Source organism: Muntiacus reevesi, chromosome 18 (assembly GCF_963930625.1).
Source record: "Muntiacus reevesi chromosome 18, mMunRee1.1, whole genome shotgun sequence".
NCBI lineage: Eukaryota > Metazoa > Chordata > Mammalia > Artiodactyla > Cervidae > Muntiacus > Muntiacus reevesi.
The window spans coordinates 35532616-35554686 of NC_089266.1; the positions used below are offsets into that span (position 1 = coordinate 35532616).

The 22071-nt window shown below is 55.7% G+C and overlaps 1 protein-coding gene across 2 annotated transcripts; it reads left to right on the forward strand.

Moving 5' to 3' along the window:
• Window positions 1-72: 72 nt before the first annotated feature.
• KIF1C (kinesin family member 1C) lies at window positions 73-21825 on the forward strand. Of its 2 annotated transcripts, XM_065909004.1 has the most exons (23): window positions 73-260; window positions 1938-2058; window positions 2310-2441; window positions 2839-2915; window positions 3246-3425; window positions 4040-4105; window positions 4485-4663; window positions 4754-4865; window positions 5249-5326; window positions 5477-5542; window positions 5634-5709; window positions 6207-6285; window positions 6490-6635; window positions 7610-7779; window positions 7938-8017; window positions 8146-8221; window positions 12294-12373; window positions 13117-13211; window positions 16500-16583; window positions 16969-17155; window positions 17293-17365; window positions 18423-19037; window positions 20595-21825. In XM_065909004.1, exons 3-23 carry the CDS (start codon window positions 2336-2338, stop codon window positions 21276-21278), a joined length of 3309 nt encoding a protein of 1102 aa, XP_065765076.1. In that variant the 5' UTR covers window positions 73-260; window positions 1938-2058; window positions 2310-2335; the 3' UTR covers window positions 21279-21825. The 2 variants fall into 2 exon arrangements, with proteins under 2 accessions (XP_065765076.1, XP_065765075.1); XM_065909003.1 differs by lacking the exon at window positions 1938-2058.
• The last annotated feature ends 246 nt before the right edge of the window (window positions 21826-22071 follow it).

The following is a 22071-nucleotide window of genomic DNA, read 5'->3' on the forward strand; positions in this document are numbered from 1 at the left end:
CATCCGCGCGCGCGCGCCCGCCGGTCCCCCGCCCCTCGCTCCCGCCCCAGCTCGCGCTGCCCGGGCGGGCGCCGGCCGCTGGCGCCGCTACTGCTGCCGCCCCCGGGGCGCGAGTCCGCCGCCCGCCGCCCGGGGACCCGGCGAGGGGCGGGGGCAGCCCCGAACCGGCCCCGGATCGCCCCCGCTCCGGTCTCACGCTTCCCGGAAAGTTCGCCCCTTTGCACTCTGCCCAGCCGCTCCGGGAGCCCCGCCGCGACGAGGTGAGAGCTGAGGAAGGGGGGGTGGGTGAGGGAGGGGACGCCCGCGGAGGAATGTGCCGGGCAGGGGGGCGGGGAGCCGGGGTCCCGGTTTACACCCCTCGGTGGGGGCCGGCTGGCCGCGGGAGCCGGGATCATGTGCTGTTTGTCCCGCGGAGGCGCAGAGGGGTGCCAGGCCCGGGCCGGCCGTCGGTTGGCTGGACTGGAGGACAGGATCCGCATGGCCTCCCAGAAAGGCCGAAACGGGGGCCTGTGTGAAAACTGCGGGGCGGGCAAGATGCAGGTGGCCCGAGGACCCCTTTGCGGTCAGTCGGTCTCACCCCAGCCGCAGCTCCTCCCGGTACCCCCTGCCCCTGTACAGTGCACCGGCCGACCCCTTTGCCTCTCTGAGTCCTTTACGCCCGCAGACCCCCAGCAGTGCCACCCCTTTCCCAGTCCCAGAAGCTGTCAGGGCGTCACCACAGCGCGTCCCCATCAGTGTCCCATCCCTCCCCTAGTCAGGGTCTGGGAGTCAGGGTTGTTCTTCCCCTAGACAGCCTCTGTGGTTTCAGCTACTCCCTTCCTGTCCTGGACAGACCTGCCCTCTCATCCCTCCCATGCCCTGGCCAGAAAGGCTGGTGAGGTGAGGCCCAGCAGGACAGGGGTTTGAGGCCCTTGAGGGCCACAGAAGGGGGACCCAGCATCCCTGATCTCTATTCACAACCCTCCACCCTGTTGTCCGTGGGTGTGGGCTGCTCAGCTTCTCCTCCCTGGGTGTGGGCACCAGATCACCCACATTCCTGGGCTCCAGCCTGGCACCTTCCCCAGGGCAGTGGACGCCATTGCACTAGCCCCAGGCTGGAGCTGGGACCTGCCTGCTTCCTTTCCCTTCTCTCGCTTTTCAGGGGGACCCTACTTCCCCTAAACACAGGTATTCTGGATCCTTAACAGAGGACCCTGGGGGATGGTAGGATGGTTACAGGATAACCCCACCCTCTCCTGCCCATTGTCCTGGAACCTAAAGAGGAAGTGCTGGGGGCTGGGCAAGGGGTTTGGGGCTTACAGGCAGGCCCTGTGGAGCCCAGTTCTGGGCTGTATCTCCAGCCATTGGACTTTGCCCATCAGCAGTCCCTCCCTCTGTGTGCAGGTCATGGACCCTAGGTGGGAACTGGTTTCTACTTCTCCCTGACTGACCTTGTCAGGAAATTTTAGGGCAGGTCTTATGTTTGGGATTTTCTCTCATCTCATTTCTTTTCTGGGCTTACAGTTTGTGCTTTAGTACTGCCTGTTGAACATTTCTGTGTTTGCTGTCCTCTAGGTCTTCCTTTCCATTTCTTCCATTATTTCCCTTGTAGGATAATCTCAGTCTTGGTCTCTCTGGTTTTCTTGGTGTCATGGTGTTGGGGACTTTCTGCCCCTGCTTCCCACCAGCCTCAGTGTCTCTGCCCATGTGTCTGAATTGTCTTCTGTCCAGCCTCTTTCTCTCTTCTCTATCTGAACGTCCAGTACACTTGTGAGTGACGAGGAATAAAAATACCACCATCCCTGCCCTTGGATTCACATTGCATTTGGCCACTCCAGAGGGACAGCCAGCCTCACTTTTCGTGACATTACCCCCTACCCCTTGCCCTCCAACCCTGGCAGCCCAGACACACCTCTGGAGCCATTGGTGCCTCCTAACCACTCTTCCCCCACAACCAGGGTTTCCCCCACAGCCCCAGCTGGCGCGGCCAGGCCCCCAGTGTAGGATGGGGCTCCTCCTACGAGGGCCAGTGGCAGCCAGAACTGATACAGCTCCCCTGGTCTGGGGCCAGGACGCCAGGTAACTCTGGGGTGACAACCCAGGTCCCTGTGAGCTGGGATATGGCTGGGGAGAGAGGCAGGCGCACCTCCGGGAGTCCCTGAGGAGAGTGACATTGGGGAGGAAGGCCAGGGGAACAGAGACTGGGTCTTTGAGGGGCTGGGTAGCTGGGGACAGGGCGGGGTGGAGAGGCTGGTTCCTGGGAGAAGCTGGGAGGTGACATCTGGGTCCCCCCCAGCCCCTCTGACACCGCCTCTGTCTCTGTTCTCCAGCTGAGGAGGGTGGGCGTACCGGAGCCATGGCTGGCGCCTCAGTGAAAGTGGCAGTGAGAGTCCGGCCCTTTAACGCCCGTGAGACCAGCCAGGATGCCAAGTGTGTGGTCAGCATGCAGGGCAGCACCACCTGTGAGTGAATCCCCGGGGCCCGGCTGGGCACGGGCAGGGCCGGCTGGGCCCACTATACCGGCCAGGCCTGCTGGGCCGAACCGGGAGGAGGGCTGCGCTGGGCGCAGAGCAGGTGCTGGTTGTGAGGACAGGGACTGGCCTTGCCATGCGCCCAGTCCCTGGGAGGGGGAATGTTGGCCTGAAGCCCTCCATTGCCCAATCCAGGGAGGCAGCCGGGAGGGGGGCGGGTCCTGGGAAGCCAAAATTAGCTTCAGTGGATGGAGGGGGTGGGGAGTGTTAAAGGGGAGAGATGAATTAGGATAGAGGTGGGGAGTGGGATACCTGGATTCTGGGGGCTTGTGGGGAGTGGGCAGAGGTTGGGAGTACCTGACTTTGGCCTTACTTCCTTTGCTCTCAGCCATCATCAATCCCAAACAGAGCAAGGATGCCCCCAAAAGCTTCACTTTCGATTACTCCTACTGGTCACACACTTCGGTGAGGTTGCTGGGCTGGGGAAAGAGCTAAGCAATGAGGGGCAGGGGCTTTAGGTCCTGGGGAAGGGGGCGTTGCTAGGAAACTGGACCTCCAGGGGATGGGTTGGGAGGACCAGCACCCGCGGGTGGGGGTTGGTAGGCCTTTGACTCTGACTGGGAGGGGGAGGCAGAGTCCTTGGGGAAATGAGGACCAGCAGGAGACCAGATGGGATCTTCTGGGACAGTTAGGACCATGATGGGGATGTGGAGCACACAGGACTTTTGGGTACCTCGGTACCAAGGACAAAGTCATTTAGGGTTCCTGCTGTCTCTCTTGCCCCCTTTCACCTAGGTGGAGGACCCCCAGTTTGCATCTCAGCAGCAGGTGTATCGGGACATTGGAGAGGAGATGCTGCTCCATGCCTTTGAAGGCTACAATGTGTGCATCTTTGCCTATGGGCAGACGGGGGCTGGGAAGTCCTACACCATGATGGGGCGGCAGGAGCCGGGGCAGCAGGGCATTGTGCCCCAGGTACTCATGGGGCCCGGCAGGGAGGCCGAGGCGGGAGCATCTTCAGCTGCCTCTAGGGGAGGAAGGCCCAGGTCTCAGGGTGACGGCTCTCTGAGGTCCTCAGAAATAGGGAAGGTGTTGGGGGTTGAGGTTGGCCATAGCCTGGACCTCAGGGCCAAGAAGGCTCAGTGAGAAGAGCCACTGCTTTGGTGGCAGAGAGCGCTGGGTCTGAAGCTTGCTTCTACCACTCTTTGCTGTCTTACCTTGTCTCGGAATTATTTGCGAGTGTAGTTCTGCTGTAGACTCATATACCATAGTCAAGGCATTGACCATAGGAAAAGCCAGTTGTAGATAGCTGAGAATTGACCCATGTTCTCCCTGACTGCAGCATTGTGGCCTTGCACATGGGCTCTGGGTTCGCATTTTGGCTCACTGAATACTAGCCTGAGATCCTGGGCAAGTCAACCTCTCAGAGGTGGCTCTCGCTTCTGTAAAATGCGAACAATCCCCTCCCTCCCTTGGGGCTGTGGTGAGGGTTAAATAGGGTCACCTGAGACCTGGCCTGGCCTGGTGCTGGGCTCCACAGGTGTGCCCTGAACAGCAGCGTCTCTGTGCCTCTCTGTGTCTCCCTCCAGCTCTGTGAGGACCTCTTCTCTCGTGTTAGCAAGAACCAGAGTGCTCAGCTATCCTATTCTGTGGAGGTAAGCCTAGGTTTTGGGAGGGGGCTGGAGGTGGTACACAGTGTCCCCTGGGTAGGGAGGAGTGACTAAGACCAGGGCATCTTTGGAGTCAGGCAGCTTGGGATCTATTCCAGGCTCTGCTGGTTAGTGACCAGCTTTGGGCAAACAATTTCTCTTTCGGCTCCTGAGGATGTTTATCTAAAATGATAATGATCAGGGTCCCTTCCTAGGGTTATTGGGAGGATCAGGTGAGCTTGTGCTTGTAAAATGCCTAGCAATGCAGAGTAAACATAGTGAATACTCCGTGTTACCTGTGTTGTATGCAGTGGGAGTCCAGGGTAAGTTTTACACTGGGTACGGTTGTTAGCTTTGTGATGTTTAGTTTGCTCCTCCCACTCAGGTGAGCTACATGGAGATCTACTGCGAGAGGGTACGAGACCTCTTGAACCCCAAGAGTCGGGGCTCTCTGCGGGTCCGAGAGCACCCCATCCTGGGCCCCTATGTGCAGGACCTGTCTAAACTGGCTGTGACCTCCTACGCTGACATTGCTGACCTCATGGACTGCGGCAATAAGGCGCGGTGAGGCAGACTGATGGGGTGGAGGGGTAAGGGAGCTGGGGTTAGGAAGATGCGGGGCGGGACCCACTGACTACTCCCTCCCCGACCCAGGACCGTGGCTGCCACCAACATGAATGAGACCAGCAGCCGTTCCCACGCTGTCTTCACCATTGTCTTCACACAGCGCTCTCACGACCAGCTCACTGGACTGGACTCAGAGAAGGTTGGAACCCACTCCCGCTTGGTCACAGAGACCGAGATGAGATCAGCGGGCCTTGTGTCCTCCCTCCCTGCCCAGGCTTGATCGAGGGCGTCCTCTGGGCTTCCACAGCCCCTGCCCTGTGCTTCCTCCATCAGATCAGTGGGATACAGTCTCCTGTTTGAGTGTTTGTCCTTCTTGCTAGATTGGTCAGGGCAGGGCTGGGAGCCCGCTGTGCCTTGTCCCGGCACACAGCAGGCGTGTGAACGTCGTAAACAAATAAGTGAACAAATGGACAAGTAACTAAGCCCTCACTGTCTTATCTAGTCCCCCTCCCTCCCCCACTCCTGGCTTTCTCCATCCCCTGCTAACTGCCCAGTCACCTCCTGCCTCCTTCCTCTGACCAGGTCAGTAAGATCAGTTTGGTGGACCTTGCTGGCAGTGAGCGGGCCGACTCCTCGGGGGCCCGGGGCATGCGGCTAAAGGTGAGGCACTTGGGCGGGATGGACAGGGCAGTGCTGGGCGCTGAGGGCGGTGGTCTCTGCTTGTAACCTGGGGCTCTGGCTGTGGCGAGGAGGGGTGAAGAGGATCGGAGTGGGAGAAGAAGGCCTCATTCCCCACGTTCCTCTCACCAGGAAGGCGCCAACATCAACAAGTCCCTGACCACTCTGGGGAAGGTGATCTCAGCCCTTGCGGACATGGTGAGAGCTGGGTGTGGGAAGAGAAGGGACTCTGGGAAAGTGAACAAAGCGGGTGGCCACCCTGACCCCCCTTCCCCCTTCCGTCCTTCAGCAATCAAAGAAGCGGAAGTCGGATTTTATCCCTTACAGGGACTCTGTGCTCACCTGGCTGCTCAAGGAGAATCTGGGTGAGGGACTCCTTCTCTCTCTCTCTCTCTCTCTCTGCCAACCCTGCCACCAGTCCTGCTAACCCCTGTTGATGTATCTGACCAGACCCACTGCCGACCTTGGGACCTCAAGTCCTCCAGTTGTCCCCTGACTCCCCGCCTGAGCCTGGGGCATTCTTTAGACAGTGTCCTCATGCCCAGATCAAGGCCACACCCTCCCTGCCAAGCCAGGGGCCTCACTGACCTGGGGCTCCCTGTGACCCCTCAGACCCCACAGCCACCTCTGACTTCATCCTCCTCTCCCTGACCTCTGACCATCCCACAGAGGTCTGATGTCCCCACTTTCTCTGACTGTCAGTTTCATGATCAGCTTCACCAACTCTTAGCTTCACCTTACCTTGAACAGTGACCCTCTCAGACCCCTGCCTGGGCAGTGAGGCCCCCCTGCCCCTGAGACCCAGTCTGACTTTTCTTAGAACTCAGCCCGGCTTAAGTTTTCCTGTGCTCTCCATTCACAGGTGGGAATTCCCGCACTGCAATGATTGCAGCCCTGAGCCCTGCGGACATCAATTATGAAGAGACTCTTAGCACCCTCAGGTGGGGCTCTGGCAGGGCTGGGGTGGGACATGAGAAGTGCCAGGAGCTCAGAGGCTGGTAGCTCAGGAGCCTGTGCATGAGAGAGGCTGACCCTCAACTCTACCCCACTGTGAGGAAACCTGGGAGGGAGAGAGGGCATCAGGCAGCAGACCAGGGTCGCCTGTGTCTGGCCCTCACCGGTCCTGCTCCTCCCTTCTCACCCAGGTATGCTGACCGCACCAAGCAGATCCGCTGCAATGCTGTCATCAATGAGGACCCTAACGCCCGGCTGATCCGGGAGCTACAGGAAGAGGTGGCCCGGCTGCGGGAGCTGCTCATGGCTCAAGGGCTCTCTGCCTCAGCCCTGGGAGGTGGGCCTCCGGGAGGAGAGGCTCAGGAGGCCCCTGGGCCCACCGCTTCCCTCCTGATTTGCCTTTGCCCAGGCCTGGAGCCAGGGAGGGACCACTACCCAGAAAAGCCCGTATGTGCCCCATGACTTAGCTGTAGATGTGGAGAGGTGACAGATCACGCCTTCAGATGTGACAGCTGGGAGGGACAGGTCCTCCCGAGGCAGGGCAGGCAGGATTCAGAGGGACCTTGACAGGCTCCTGAAACTACTGAAATGATAGGAACAGGAGTAAATAGTCAGTCATGCATTTGTGACTTACACAGTAAGTCATTAAGGATAGACTACTGGGCATCTGCTTTGACAGAAATTCTTGTGAAACATTGGGAATTAAATTGATCATAAACTTAATAGCAGTCAACTTGGAGTAATTTCTGAAATGTGAGGCTTGGCCTCTCTACCCTGAAATGGCATCTGTATTAGAGAATCTGTGATCCATGTTAACTGTGTCCAGTGTGGGTTCTGCATTCAGTCTTGGGGTTCATCCCTTTGAGGAGTCAGGGTGCTCAGGGGCATGATGGGGAAAATAAGGGCTCTTAGGAAGAGAAGGTAGATGCAATGTTGGCTTCTGCACATTTGAAGGGTAGTCTTGTTCAAAAAAAAAAAAAACAGTGTAGTCCCTCTCATCCCAGAAGGCAGAACTAGAAACAGGTACATTTCAGATTTCAGCTCAACACAGCAAAGCACTTTCTGATGGTGCAAGTCATCTAACAGTGGAAGGAACTGGCTGCCTTGTTTAGTAGTGAGCTCTCCATCACTGGAGGGGAACAAGCAGAGACTCAGTGTCCATTCGTCAAGACTGTAGTAGGAAGGCTTCCCACTTGGTGGGGGTGGACCACACGTCATCTGTAGTCCCTTCAGGCTGGTCTGTTGTGAGATCTCTGTCTCTTGTCAGATGCATCTTTCCTTAGCCTCCTTTTACTTCTTTCTCCCTCCTAGGCCGGAAGGTGGACGAGGGGAGTCCCGAAGGTGCTTTGCCGGCTCTATCGTCATCCTCTGCCCCAGCTTCGCCATCATCCCCCACAGCCCACAATGGGGAGCTGGAGCCCTCATTCTCCCCTAACGCCGAGCCCCAGATTGGGCCTGAGGAGGCCATGGAGAGACTGCAGGTGGGATGCTGGAGCAGACAGGGGCAGGGCCTGGGGGCCGCTGGGAGTTTTTTCTCCAAAGCCAGGGTCCAAGAGGAGGAAGGCATCCTGGGAGTAGTACAGCCCCCCGGGAGGGCTTGTCCTGGACTGTCCTCATCAGTGCCTGTTTGTGCCCCCAGGAGACAGAGAAGATTATTGCTGAGCTGAATGAAACCTGGGAGGAGAAGCTCCGTAAGACGGAGGCCTTGAGGATGGAGAGGTGTGGGGGTGGGGCCCACAGCTGGAGCCCCGGAAGGAGCGGGGTGGGGAGGGGAGGTCAGGCCCTGCCCGGAACAGGTTTGTGGGTCCTGAGGATAAGACCAATATTCGCTTCTCCTATGCCTACAGAGAAGCACTGCTGGCTGAGATGGGGGTGGCTGTCCGAGAAGATGGGGGAACCGTGGGTGTCTTCTCTCCAAAGAAGGTGAGTGAGGGGCCTAATGAGGAGGCCTGGGAGACTGGGTGCTGAGAGAAGAGGGTTGGGGTGGCAGGGTAGTCAGTTTTAACTCTGCTTTCTGAGGTCTCTGGATTGGCCCTCCATCATCTCTGTCCCCACTCCTGCCACCTGCTGTCTGTGTTATCAGGCCGTCCCTGTCTTTTCCGTCCATCTAGGGACCACAGAAGGATGCCAGGGAAGACCTAGGTATTGACAGGCAGAAGCCCACACACGTGTGTGAGTTCATGCATAGCGTGTGTTTCTGCGTTCATAAGAAACTGGTTATGGTGGTTACCCCAGGGGAAGGGAGAGGCTGGGGAGAGTACAGGTTGATTGGGAAAGTGACTTTTCCATGGTGTGCTCTTGAGTATCATTTGAATTTTATATGCTGTGCATGTGACCTACTTTGGGTGGCTCAGTGAAAAAGAATCCGCCTGCAATGCAGGAGACGCAGGTTCAATCCCTGGGCCGGGAAGATCCCCTGGAGTAGGCAGTGGCAGCCCACTCCAGGATTCTGGCTTGGGAAACCCCTTGGGCAGAGGAGTACGGTGGGCTACCGTCATGGGATCGAAAAAGAGTCAGATATGACTTAGCGACTAAACAACAACAACGCTGTGTGTGTGATACCTACTCAGCAAACAAAACCCCAAACCTAAAACATGAATGTTTTGAAAAGTTAGCTTGGGAAGACAAGACTGTAAAGGAATAGAGGAAGAATGAACCCTAAATTGTAAGATGCTGATTGGAAAGGCAGCAGAGGGCTTAAAGATGGATGTATCAGTGCCGCCTGGAGACTTGTGGAAACTTTTCCTGGAGAAGGCGGTTTGGAAAGTGTAGCCTGATAGATGGATGGGGTGGTGGGAGCAGGGAAAACATGGGACTGAGCAAGTGTGGAATCTTGTCGCCAGTGTGGGGCCTGGCACATGCCCCTGGTGTAGTCAGAGCTCAGAAAGTCTCTGTGGTGAGGAAGGAAGGAAGGAAGCAGGGCAGGAGTGATGAGGCTCAGTTGGAGGAGGGAGGAGTGATATTCAGAACCTGTAACAACCAGGACAGCACAAGGACCCACCAACCGGAGTGGACTGGGGCCAGCACAGCTGTCCTGGGGCCAGTGTGAGCAGAGCAGGAGCTTCCAGTCCTAGCGCTGGAAGGGAGCCATGCCTGTCTGGGGCCTTGGTACCAAGCATAATGGGACTGGGCCCTAAGAGTAACACACCCCTTCCAGGTGGTGGATTATTGGAAGGAGACCCCTCCGAATTTCAGGTGGACAGGGCATCTGGGAGACTGAGCAAGCAGGGACCACTGAACCGGGATCCAAACAGAGGAGAGGGGTTTTGCCTGAGGCTCAGCCCGGGGAGCGAGAGAGCTGTCCTTGGGTGATGGAGGGCGGCCAGCAGGGGTGAGGGGTCAGGTCTGGGGCTAGGTACCTGGGGTTTTGGGGTCCCCAAGAGGCCTACACATGGGAGGAGGGGCTGGAAAGAGGCTCTCAGTGTGGCTTGCCCATCCATCACCTTGGGGTGCCGGGTACCTCTGGACCTTCTGCCACAGCTGCAGGGCTGCGGAGCAGTTGGGAGGGATGGACAGACTGACAGGGTTCTCACAGCACAGGATGCCTCCTGCTCAAGCCTGGGACCAATGGGAGGGGCTTTTGTTTCATTCTTGTAAAGGTAGCATTCACATGCGGTGAGGTGTATGGCGTGAAAAGGAAACCTTCCTTCCCACCCTTAGCTTCCCCTCCCAGAGGTGAATCCTGTTAGCAGTTTCCAGTGTTCTAGAGGTCGTCTCCACGCGTGCAGGCGTATGTATAGAAAATCAGCCACATACTCAGGCACACTTCTTTGCAGTAGTAGTGGTTCCATACCTGACATGTTATTTTTTTCACATAACAATGCATCATAGTTCTATCTGCTATTGTTTTTTTTCTTCCCCACAGTGTCAGGATATTCTATTGTATAGACATCAAGTAATTTTTTTTTAAACCAGCTTCCTACTGATGGACATTTAGGTCATTTCCCATTCTCTGATACTATAAACAATGTTATAGAAGATAGTCTAGAAATAGTTTGCGGTCTGTAGAACAAACTCCTAGAAGTGGAGATTTGGGGTCCACCAGTCAGATTTTGATCTGTTTTGCCTCCAGAGATTATTAACCATGCCCACTTAGACTCCCAGAACAACATATTTGAGAGCCCACGTTCATTCACCCTCTTCACCTTTTTCATCTTTGCCAATCTGATTGGTGAAAAAAAAAAAAAAGGTGTCTTAGAGGAGGTAACTTTTGCATTTTCTTCTGGTGGTGAAGATGAATCCATTCTCATGGGTTTAAAAGTCATGTGGATTTCAGAGAAAAAGCTGTTAGACTCACAGGAGAAACAGGTTTAGCGGGGGTGACTCCAGCCTAGGAAAGGTCCAGTGAAGAATTGGGTCTTTGGGGCCTAAGTTCCAGTTTTGTCCTGGGGAGAGCCAGGAACCTTGGGGAAAGCCCCCTCCTTCTGGGACCTTGCCCCAGGCCTAAGGTCTTCTTAAGCTGGTCATCTTCAAACCTGGCTGGGAGCTTCCTTCACGGGGCCAAGTTAGGGGGAGTGGGGAGCAGGACAGAACTGTGGGTCCCCACCCCCACTTCGACCTGAGCAGCTCTCTGCTTATCTGCTTGATGTGTTAGGCTTCTCGGTAAGGTTTCATGTGAACAAAGGGTTCCTGGGCTGAACAGAGATTGAAAAGCACTGTCCTAAATTGTGTCTCCTCTCCCAGGGGAAAGATTGCTTTCTGCTTCTAGGGCCCGTCAGTGTTTGCCGTTCCCAGGCAGGCCAGACCCTGCAGGGTCGAGAGGGGCGGGACCATCCTTCCGGAGAAGAGCAGGTGTTGGAGAACGATTGTTGAGGGGCCTGGTGGAGGTTCGGACATAGATACTCATCGCACCCACCATGGACATAGCCTTGGGCTTCCCTTTCAGGGGAACTCCCGGAGAAACATGGGGCCTCGACTGCTGGGTGTTTCCCCCTGTACCCTGTGCTTTTCAGCCTCCCTGCCTTTGTTCAGACCCCTCCTTTCTTCTGCATGTCCACGTCCTCATCGTCAGAGAGCAGCTCCCATACTGCCTTTTCCATGAAGTTCCCCTGACTCGCCTGAGCAAGTTGGTCTTCACTGTACTCATCTTTGTGTATAAGCCCCTTCTAGGATACAATAGGATAAATGAATGAATAAGCTAAGTGAGGGCATGAGAAGTTCAGAAAGTCTACTATGAGACTTGCGTTTCTCACCTGTAATGGTGTTTCCACGCCCAATCTTATCTCCCCATGTTGACTCTGATTTCCTGACCGATGGGACAGCAGCATTTGGTTTTGGCTCATCTCTGTATCCTGCCTGGCACCTCAGTAGGGTCTTACACCTAGAAGAGCCACAGTAACTCCTTGGAGAACAAGCAGGGGATCTTGTGTTCAGGTGGAAGGCTTAGAAAAGCTTCATGGAAGAAGTGGCATTTGAGACAGACCGGAAATTAATGATTTTGATGGCTGGGGGTGGGGCGGGGAGGGAGGCTGTTCCAGGCAGTAGGAGAGGCAGGGATGTAGGAGCTCTGCTTTGGGAGTGAGGGCTCAGAGTCCAGTGGGTAGGAGCTGGGAAGGGGAGAGGACACCCTGGAAAGGGGCTTGGGCTAAGTGAGTTGGGCCCTGTCGTGGAGGAGGCCCAAAGGTACAGGCTGCAAAAACAGACTTGAGTCAGGTGGGCTTGAGGTGTGGGCAGGAGACGTCTGAGCAGTCCTTTCTCATTACCTCCCCTCCCACCCCCACAAATGGCAAGATGTATTTTGAAGGAAGAAATGATGAGCCTGGGGCCAGAGGGAAAGCAGGACAAGGGCAGGTAGCTGCCAAGGTTTCCTGCAGGGAGACTGGTGGGGCCTGGGGAGCGGCTAGAAGGGTGGGGGTGTCTTGTGTGTGAGGAGAGGGTAGCGTGGGTCAGATGAGTGGCAGCAGGAGCTGGGAGAGCTCACCTGCAGAGATGTTTGCCAGAGTGCCTTCCCTCCCTCCTGACGGCCTTCTGCTGACTGCTGCCTCCTCCCCCTCAGACTCCGCACCTGGTGAACCTGAATGAAGACCCCCTGATGTCCGAGTGTCTGCTCTACCACATCAAAGATGGCGTCACCAGGTAGCCTTTGCTCTGGGCCTGTGGGGCGGTCTCTCTTTTTGGAGGTTGGTTGCAGAGGGACCTGCCTTTCCTAGTGACCTCATGGGGACCTTCTGGGTCTCAGGTCAGCTCTTCTGCAGCCCTGCTAGCTCTCTGGGCTTCCTGAGAACTGGCTGAGCCTACCTTTGGTGGGGGTGACACGCCTCCTGGGACCAAATAAGCCCAGCGCTGGCGAGGCTGGGTCCTGATCTCCTGGAGCAGAGAGCGGGTGGGAACTTGACCACCACGTTCACTGTTGAGGGACAGTGTCCACGTGGCAGGTGGCTTCACTGGCTAATGCTAATGAACCCCCAGGTCTCAGAGCCTCCGAGGTCACCTCCTGGAGGTAAATGGGTAGGAGTGTTCCTTCCTCTTCCACCACAGGCTGTTCAGCTGTCCTTGGTGATCATCATGGGAAGGATATGGGAACCGAGACTGAGAGCATCCACCCCACTGCAGGTTCCCTTCCCCCTTTGCTGCATAACAGTACATAACAGATGTGGGCTTGGGGCCAGGCAGATCTGAGCTCACACCCCAGTTTCACCAGTGCTGCGCTGCCTGATTTTGGGCAAGTTACTTATCTCTCTGAGCCTCAGCTTCCTCATCTGCGAAATGGGAATAATTATACTTGGTTGATTGAGTCAGATGAACGTTTTGGTTCAGAAGGGGCTTGACATATGTATGACCGGCACATGCTCAGAAAATGTCGGCCGTTGCTTCCCCAGGGTTGGCCAGGTCGATGTGGACATCAAGCTGACCGGGCAGTTCATCCGGGAGCAACACTGCCTGTTCCGGAGCATCCCTCAGTCAGACGGAGAAGGTAATGGCTGAGGGGGTTGGCTCAGAATGTCTGGCTGAGGTACTGGCCAGAAAAGGAGAGAGAGTGCTCCCTCATGCTGATTGCAGAGGCCTAGGTCGGGCTCTGGGAGTGTGGCCATGTGAGAAGGACGTGTCCACCCTGAGAGGGGCTTCGAGCTCCTGGTCAGCCGTGGGGGCCCTGCTGTCTGCACCCACCCTCAGGGTGCAGAGTGTTTACAAGGGGCAGGGGTGGTGAAGGTCCCCAAGGCAGAAACAGGAGACTGTGGCTCCAGAGGGTGAGATTTTGGGGAAGAGGAAATCCAGCCCTCTTGCTTGATTTTTTTAGCCTCGAATAGCACCTTGGTTATTTTTATGAAAACTTGTACTTTTTCAGTGGAATATCTGAATTTATCTCTGAAAACCTGCTTACCTGTCCAGCTATGAATGCAAAATTTCTAGGCAGTTATTTGACATGTGTATCCTTTTGGTTCTAAAACTTTCAGAGGATTTTAGCTGTTTCTGGCCACAGCAGCAAAAGCTTTTAGGAATCACGAGCCCTCAGGTAGTAGTGTGTCTGACAGGTACTACCACAATGCTCATGGTGAAGTACCACCTAGGGTGTGTTCTGAGGTCACATTTTATTCTGGTTTAGTCTTTTTTTTTTTTTTTTAAATGAAGTGATTTGTGTTCAACTGGGCCCGAGTGAAGTGGAACTCTGGAAAGCGAGTTGGGCAGGGAGACTGACCGTGTCACACCTGAGTCCTTGGTGTCTGTGCTGTGTCACACCTGAGCTGTCTGTCACCTTGAACTGATGCTGTGTGCCTCAGTGTGGGGTAGGGGGATGGGAGACGGGCATATCAGAGTGTGTTTTAAAATAAGAAGAGACTCTTTCTCGCGGCCTGCAGCTCAGGTTGAACACCTGCCAGGTGGCTTCCATTCCAGTTCAGGGCCAGTGGATTATCACCTGGTTCGGGTCCTCAGTGGCAGAACACGCTTCCGGCATTGTGAGCTGTGAACTGTTAAATCAGTTCAGCCCAGTGAGTGAGTGCCGAGTTCCTGTTCTGCGGTTCCCTCAAGCTGTGTTCTGGGGTGATACCGAAACCACAGAAGGCCCTTGGAGCCAACCCACCCTTGAGGGGGAGCTCAGAGTGTGTGTGGGAAGAAGAGAGGCACACATTGGTTACGTCACAGTGAAAACAGCAGCTGTTCTGTGCCCTAAAGGCGTTGTTTAGTCGCTCGGTCATGTCCAACTCTTGGCAACACCGTGGACTTTAGGCCACCAGGCTCCTCTGTCCATGGGATTTCCCAGATCAGAATACTGGAGTGGGTGGCCATGTCCTTCTCGAAGGGACCCTCCCAACCCAGGTATCAAACCTGAGTCTCTTGCTTGGCAGGCAGACTCTTTACCACTGAGCCACCTGGGAAGCCCTCCCCAAAGATGGGGGCTGTGTAAAGGGTTAGTCTCTTTGGGCCTTTGCTCTTAACAGCAGACTTAAGACCAAAGACAGGCTGAGAAGAGCAGGCCGCAGGGATGCGGCTGTGAACATGGAAGAATAGTTATTACTTACTGTGCACATTGTATTTTCTCATACAGCTCACAGGTGAGGGAACTGAGGTTCCTGGGGTTGGGGAATTTGCCCGAGACCACACAGCTAGCATCCCTGGTGGCTCAGATGGTAAAGAATCTGCCTGCAGTGCAGGAAACCCAGGTTCAATCCCTGGGTCGGGGAGATGCCCTGGAGGAGGAAATAGCAACCCACTCCAGTATTCTTACCTGGAGAATTCCATGGACAGAGGAGCCTGGTGGGCTGTAGCACACAGTGTTGCAAAAGAGTCAGACACAACTGAGCGTCTCACACACAGCTAGCAGGTGGGAGAACTGGGTTGGGATGCAGCATGGCTGGCTTTAGGGCCAGAGCTGTGAGTCCTGGCTGCCTCAGTTCAGATCGCTGTAGGTTCACCTGGGTTCTCTCCTGGCCCCATTTCCTTCCGTTACAACTATCACTGCCCAACCCTGACTTTAGATTATTTGCTCACTTACTTGTTTATCGTCTTACCAAGTAGAAGTGATATCTGTATGAGAAGCAATTATGTTTTTTATCTCCTGTATTTCCAGGACCTAAAATAGTGCCTGGTGTATTATAGGGGCCCAGTATATTTGTGGAATGGATGGATGAATTTGGGGCGTGGTGGGAAATAAGGGCAAAATAGCCAGCTCATGGCCTTACAGTCATCTCATCCTCTCCTCTGCCACCACCTTCCATTGCTGGGCTTGGACACATATGATGTTTTATTCCATCTGTCTGCCATCTTCTCCATTTCTGCCCCTTGATCTGAATTTCCCTTCGAGCATCAACTCAAAAGTTAGCACTTTCCCATGATCATTTCAAGTCCTCTGCCCCTAAGCCAAGTTCCTCTTTGCTATTTTTGTTCTCCCGCAGTACCCATAGGCTCATCTTTGCCTTACGTTACCATTTGTTCTGGTTTCTCTATTCCTTGTAACATAAATAACTAATTTTCGTGCATCACTGTTTTTGAGCCTTTCAGCCACTCTGTACAGAAAGACTTTGTTATCCCATTGTATAGCACTGAGAGACCAGGTGACTTGCTCTGTGTCCCTCCACTACAGAGTCACAGAGTCTGTGTCTTTGAAATTCAGGGCCCCCTGACCATGGGGCACTTGTCCTTGAAGAGGACAGGGAGCTGCCTCAGGTATCTTTGTGTCCCACAGGAGGAAGGTTCTAGAGCACCTTGATGACTGTGGCTTGGGTTGACTTTAATCTCATCCCACGAAGATAGGGATCTGTGGACTGTGGCTTGAGAGGATTAGTCAGGTAGCAATTTGCAAGCTGCATCAGACAGAAGTGGGGCTAGGAGCCTGCTGGAGGTATCCAGACCTGGCTAGGCACAGTGTTGTTTGGGAAGGAGGGAGTGAGTTGTCGTCTGGATGGCAGGAATGACAGACAGGGCCCACCGACCAGTTGGACCTGAGAGACCACGTCCTCTGAGAGTTCCAGGCTTGCTAAGCCACTGCTGGAGAGGCTGGTGGAGGGTGAACAGGCAGCACCCACTGCCCCCCCCTCCACCACCGCCGAGGCTCGTGGGAGCTGCAGCTGGGGCTCTAACCCTCCTTCTGCTCTTCCTTTCCCATGCTGCCTGCCACCAGAGGGGCCATGGCACCCCCAACAGGTACTGGACGGTGGAACTGGGGTGCATGTGTGTTTTGGGGGGGAATGCAGGGTGGGGATCTGTGACCTTACCCCTCTTCCCTTGGAGTCTGATCCCTCCTTCTTCTCTCTCCCTGCCTCAGTGGTGGTCACCCTGGAGCCCTGCGAAGGAGCTGAGACCTATGTCAATGGGAAACTTGTGACTGAGCCCGTGGTGCTGAAGTCAGGTAGAGGAGGGTGTAGTGAGGGGCCTGGCTGTGCAAGGAGGAACTTCGTGGGTGAATCCTGGGCAGGACTCAGAAATAAATAGGAGACAGTGTGGGATATGAAGACTGACTGGGAAGGGGAGAGGAGCCAGGGTTTGGTTTGTCTTGCTGCCTCAGGGCAACAGGAAGAGAATTCCCAGCTCCTGACTTCTTGTGACTCTCAGGGACAGGGCAGTTCCAAGGGTCAACTGGGGGAGCCTTGGCTCTGACCACCCTGGACTTGGGGTGAAGGGAGAGATGGTGTATGGGCTCCTTCGATTGGTGGGCAAGGCCCCTTACACCTAGGGCATGAGGAAGGGGTGCTGCTCTGGGGAGTGAGCCCACATCTCCCTCCTCCCTCCTCCAGGGAATAGGATTGTGATGGGCAAGAACCACGTGTTCCGCTTCAATCACCCGGAGCAGGCACGGCTGGAGCGGGAGCGAGGGGTCCCCCCTCCCCCAGGACCGCCCTCCGAGCCTGTTGACTGGAACTTTGCCCAGAAGGAACTACTGGAGCAGCAAGGCATCGACATCAAGCTGGAGATGGAGAAGAGGTGCGTGGGGAGGGTGATCAGGCCCCAGGCCCTCCTACCCATCCCGCCCAGGCCCCCAGCATCTTCCTATTGTTAGATGCCCCATTGAGGTGGCTCCAGAACCTCACAGCTTTGCCTCCCCTCCCACCCAAATCCAGGCTTCAGGATCTGGAGAATCAGTACAGAAAGGAAAAGGAAGAGGCTGACCTTCTTCTGGAGCAGCAGCGGCTGGTGAGGGGCTGGCGGGGGCATGACGGGAAGGCGAGGGTTGGGGGCTGTGGAGTGCAGACAGGCGGGTGGGAGGTAGGTTGGCAGCACTTCAGCCTGATTCCCACTGAGTCAGAGTAGGGAGTGGCTCTGGGCTGGGGGTAGAGGTGGTGTCTAGGAGGAGACAGGAGAGAAATGTAACCCAGGGAAAAACCCATACATCCCAGGAGCGAGGGGTCCTCCCAGGCGACTGGGGCTTCCTGGACTCTTGCTGATCCTGAGCCTCTTGTATGATTTTTACCAGCTGTGCTGTCACTTCCCTGGTGGCTTAGTGGTAAAGAATCCGTCTGTAGTGCAGGAAACGCAGAAGCCTCAGGTTCGATTCTTGGGTGGGGATGATCCCTAGAGGATCTTGACAACCCACTCCAGTATTATTGACGGGAAAATCTTGTGGACAGAGGAGCTGGTGGGCTACAGTCCATGGAGTTGCAAAAAGTCAGACGTGAGTGAAGCGACCGAGCATGCACCCACGAGCTGTTTAAGATTGTTCTTTGAGTAAACTTGCTTTTATTTTTACTTTTTAAGATATGTATTTATTTGGCTGCACTGGGTCTTCGTTGTGTCACGTGGGACCTTTTGTTGCAATGCACGGGTTCTCTAGTTGTGGTGAAGGGGCTTAATTGACCCATGGCACGTGGGGTCTTAGTTCCCCAACCAAAGGTAGAACCCGTGTCCCCTGCATTGCAAGGAGGATTCTTAACCACTGGAGCAATAAGAAAGTCCCTTGGACTTTACTTTTAAATCTTTAATCTCCTCCTGAGTGATACATACATGAAACCCACACTTGGCATGTCTGCAGCTTATTAGCTATACTCACTTCCTCTGTTCCAGCCACCACACCACACACTCCAAGTATGGTAATCCTCAGAAGGTACCTGTAGGGAGGTGCAGACAAGCAGAGATCAAGCCCTGTGCCCCACACTGCACAGTTCTAACCACCATGTTTCCAAGTTGCTGGGATGCACGGCCCTGAGGTGTCCTTAGCCATCTCCCCACCTGTCTCTCTTCTCTCTGGCCCCAGTACGCGGACTCTGACAGTGGGGATGACTCCGACAAGCGCTCCTGCGAAGAGAGCTGGCGGCTCATCTCATCCCTGCGCGAGCAGCTGCCCCCCACCACTGTCCAGACCATCGTCAAGCGCTGTGGCCTACCCAGCAGCGGCAAGCGCAGGGCCCCCCGCAGGGTGTACCAGATCCCCCAGCGGAGGCGGCTGCAGGGCAAAGACCCCCGCTGGGCCACCATGGCCGACCTGAAGATGCAGGCTGTGAAGGAGATCTGCTATGAGGTGGCCCTGGCTGACTTCCGCCATGGGCGGGCTGAGATCGAGGCCCTGGCCGCCCTCAAGATGCGGGAGCTCTGCCGCACATATGGCAAGCCCGAGGGGCCCGGGGACGCCTGGAGGGCCGTGGCCCGGGACGTCTGGGACACGGTGGGCGAGGAAGAAGGTGGCGGAGGTGGAGGTGGCGGCAGTGAGGAGGGAGCCCGCGGCGCGGAGGTGGAGGACCTTCGGGCTCACATTGACAAGCTGACCGGGATCCTGCAGGAGGTGAAGCTGCAGAACAGCACCAAGGACCGCGAGCTGCAGGCCCTGCGGGACCGCATGCTTCGCATGGAGAGGGTCATCCCCCTGACCCAGGTAGGCCAGCCTACCCGCCTCTCCCCGCTGTCCTCCCTGCCCGCTGTCCTCCGCTGTGAGAACCGGAACTCCCACCACAGAGTCCAGCCTCTTTTCTCCTCTGCCTTTAAAAGACTCTTATCGACGTTTAACATAGCTCTTCTCAGTGTAGTTTGTGAATCGCCTGCTTCACAACCACCAGGGCCCTAACTGAAAATGCAGATTTCCTGAGTTTTGCTCCAGACCCACTGGAGCAGCATCTTTGGGCGTTAGAAATGAATCTGCATTTATAACAAGTGTCCAGGTAGTTCTGAAGAGCAGTAGAGTTTGAGAACCACTGATATAAAGGGTACAGTCCCTTACGTTACCACTCAGTGGGTGTTCACATACTGTTCACTCTTAGAACCACCCCTCTCCTGGGTGACCCTCGACTCTGGTGGCCAATGTACTGAGCACTTCTGTGTCACTGTGTAAATCTTCACAGCGGCCCCGTGAGCCATAGTGTTGCCACCTACCCCGGTTTTGCATGTATTCACTCAACAAGAGTTGAGTGTTTACTGTGTGCCAGGCATCATGCTAGCTATAGGGGTTACTCACAACAGACAGTTTCGGCTGTGTTCCCACTTGCCTGCTGAAGGGGGATGACAGGCAGCTGATCACGACGACAGTCATGCTTGTTGAAGGCTTACAACTCCACATGCAACCCTTACCCCTGTCTCCTCGCTCTCCCCTCTCTAAATGCTTGGGTCCTTGCCATTCATTGAACTCCTGGCCGCAAAGCCTTTGTGCCTGCTGTTCCCTCTGCCTAGAGCGCCTTTCCTCACAGACCATATAGCTCACCCCTCACTTCCTTCAGGAGGTGTTCACTAAAATGATAATGTTTCAGTGAACCTCTTCCTGTTCTTTCATTGCCACTACTCCCACCCTGGCCTCCTGTCTCCTCTCCTTGTTCTGGTCTTTTCCATGTGAATATATATTTTTGTACTTATATAAAATCTACAACATGGTACTCTATATAATATAAATAACATATTAAATAACTTTAATACACACATTCAACTTTTTACGGAAGTATAGCGTACGTACCATGTTATATATTTGTCTCATTTATTTGTCAGTTGTGTCAGCCCACTGAAGTGACAGCAGGTATTTTTTCTTCCCTTTTTACTGACCACTGTATCCCCGGGGCATGTCATTGACTCAGCAGTATTTGCTGCGTGTCTGCCAGGTGAGGCTTGTGGAATTTCCCATGTAGTTTTATAGCAGCCCTGTGTCATAGGTACTGTCATTGTTGACGTCATCTTGCATGTGAGGACAGAGGCATAGAGGTTACAAGCCAACGACGCAGACGCAGACCCACAGCTCGGAGGTGGCCGACCTGGACTGGGCCTGACCACCCGGCTCTGGGTCTGGGCTCCTAAACCAGTGTCCCTCCAGCTTCCTCAACCCCAGCCCCTTCTCAGGACCCTGGATATCCACCCGCTCCAGGGCCTTCCCACGTGTCCTCCTGAACCTGTATGTCCTCAGGAGGCCACTCTCCTCACGCCCCACCTCTCCTCTCACCCCTCCCCCTCCCAGGATCACGAGGATGAGAATGAAGAAGCTGGTGAGACCACGTGGGCCCAGCCCCAAGGGTCTGAGGCAGCAGAGGAGGAAGCCCCCAGTGACCGAGCGCCCCCCGCCCGGCCCTCTTCGCCACCCCTGTCGAGCTGGGAGCGGGTATCAAGGCTGATGGAAGAGGACCCTGCCTTCCGTCGGGGCCGCCTCCGCTGGCTCAAGCAGGAGCAGCTGCGGCTGCAGGGACTGCAGGGCTCTGGGGGCCGGGGTGGGGGGCTGCGCAGACCCCCCGCCCGCTTTGTGCCCCCTCATGACTGCAAATTGCGCTTCCCCTTCAAGAGCAACCCCCAGCACCGAGAGTCCTGGCCGGGGGCAGGGGCCGGGGAGTCCCCAGCACCACCCCAGCCCCCCGAGGAGCTCACCCCACCTCCGGCCACCCCTGCGCGAAGGCCCCCAAGTCCCCGCAGGTCCCACCGTCCCCGCAGGAACTCCCTGGACGGAGGGGGCCGGTCCCGGGGAGGGGGTTCCGCACAGCCCGAACCCCAGCACTTCCAGCCCAAAAAGCACAACTATTATCCCCAGCAGCCCCAGCCATACCCAGCCCAGCGGCCCCCTGGGCCCCGCTACCCCCCATACACTACACCCCCGAGGATGAGACGGCAGCGCTCAGCCCCTGACCTCAAGGAGAGTGGGGCGGCCGTGTGAGCCCCGCATCCTGGGCAGAGAGGGCCTGGTGGGGCCCCTCGCTGGCAGGATCACTGCTTCCCCAGAGGCAGGGAGGCCCTGGAAAAGAGAGAGAGAGAAGGTCTGAGTAGGTGATAGAAGATGTAGGGGTGACTGGGCCGGAGGCTGAGGAAGGACAAGGGCACGGAGCTGCCGGGAGCGAACCAAAGTGAAGGAGAGCGATGGGAAGCTGCCTCGGGGCCCCCCCCCCCTTTGCTGGGGAGGTCCCACAAACGCTGCTAGGGTGGGTGGGGGGCTGGGGTGCTGCGTAGTCAGTGTTTGACTTTCTTTTCAAGTCGGGGCAGAAGGAGAGAACCTAGAGGGAAGTGAGGTCTCCCTGTCCTGGCCCCTGTCTGTCTGTCTGTCTGTCTGTGGTGGGTTTCTGTTTCCAGGGAGGTGTGGTGGGATCATAAGTCATTCCCCTCCCCCTTCCAGGCCTCCTGCTATACATGGGGAAACCTGTCTGGTTTCTGGTTTGGCTCAGGTCCCGTGAGGATATGGGACCCTTCAATAAAAGCTAGCAAACAGAGGAGCCTGTGGCTGGTGGTCGTTCAGTTTTGGTTTTCAGTGGAGGCATGGATGATATCAAAGCAAAATGCACAGAACTTTAAGCGTGGCTGAGTGAATGTTTGCATGCGTGTGCACCCATGAAGTCACCATTCAGGTTAAGATAGAAGAATGGTTCCATTACAGTTTCTGAAATATTCAATATCATGTGTTCTCTCTGGAGAGTGTGTAACCCATTCTTTTTATTCCTTTCATTTTTGCTTACCGA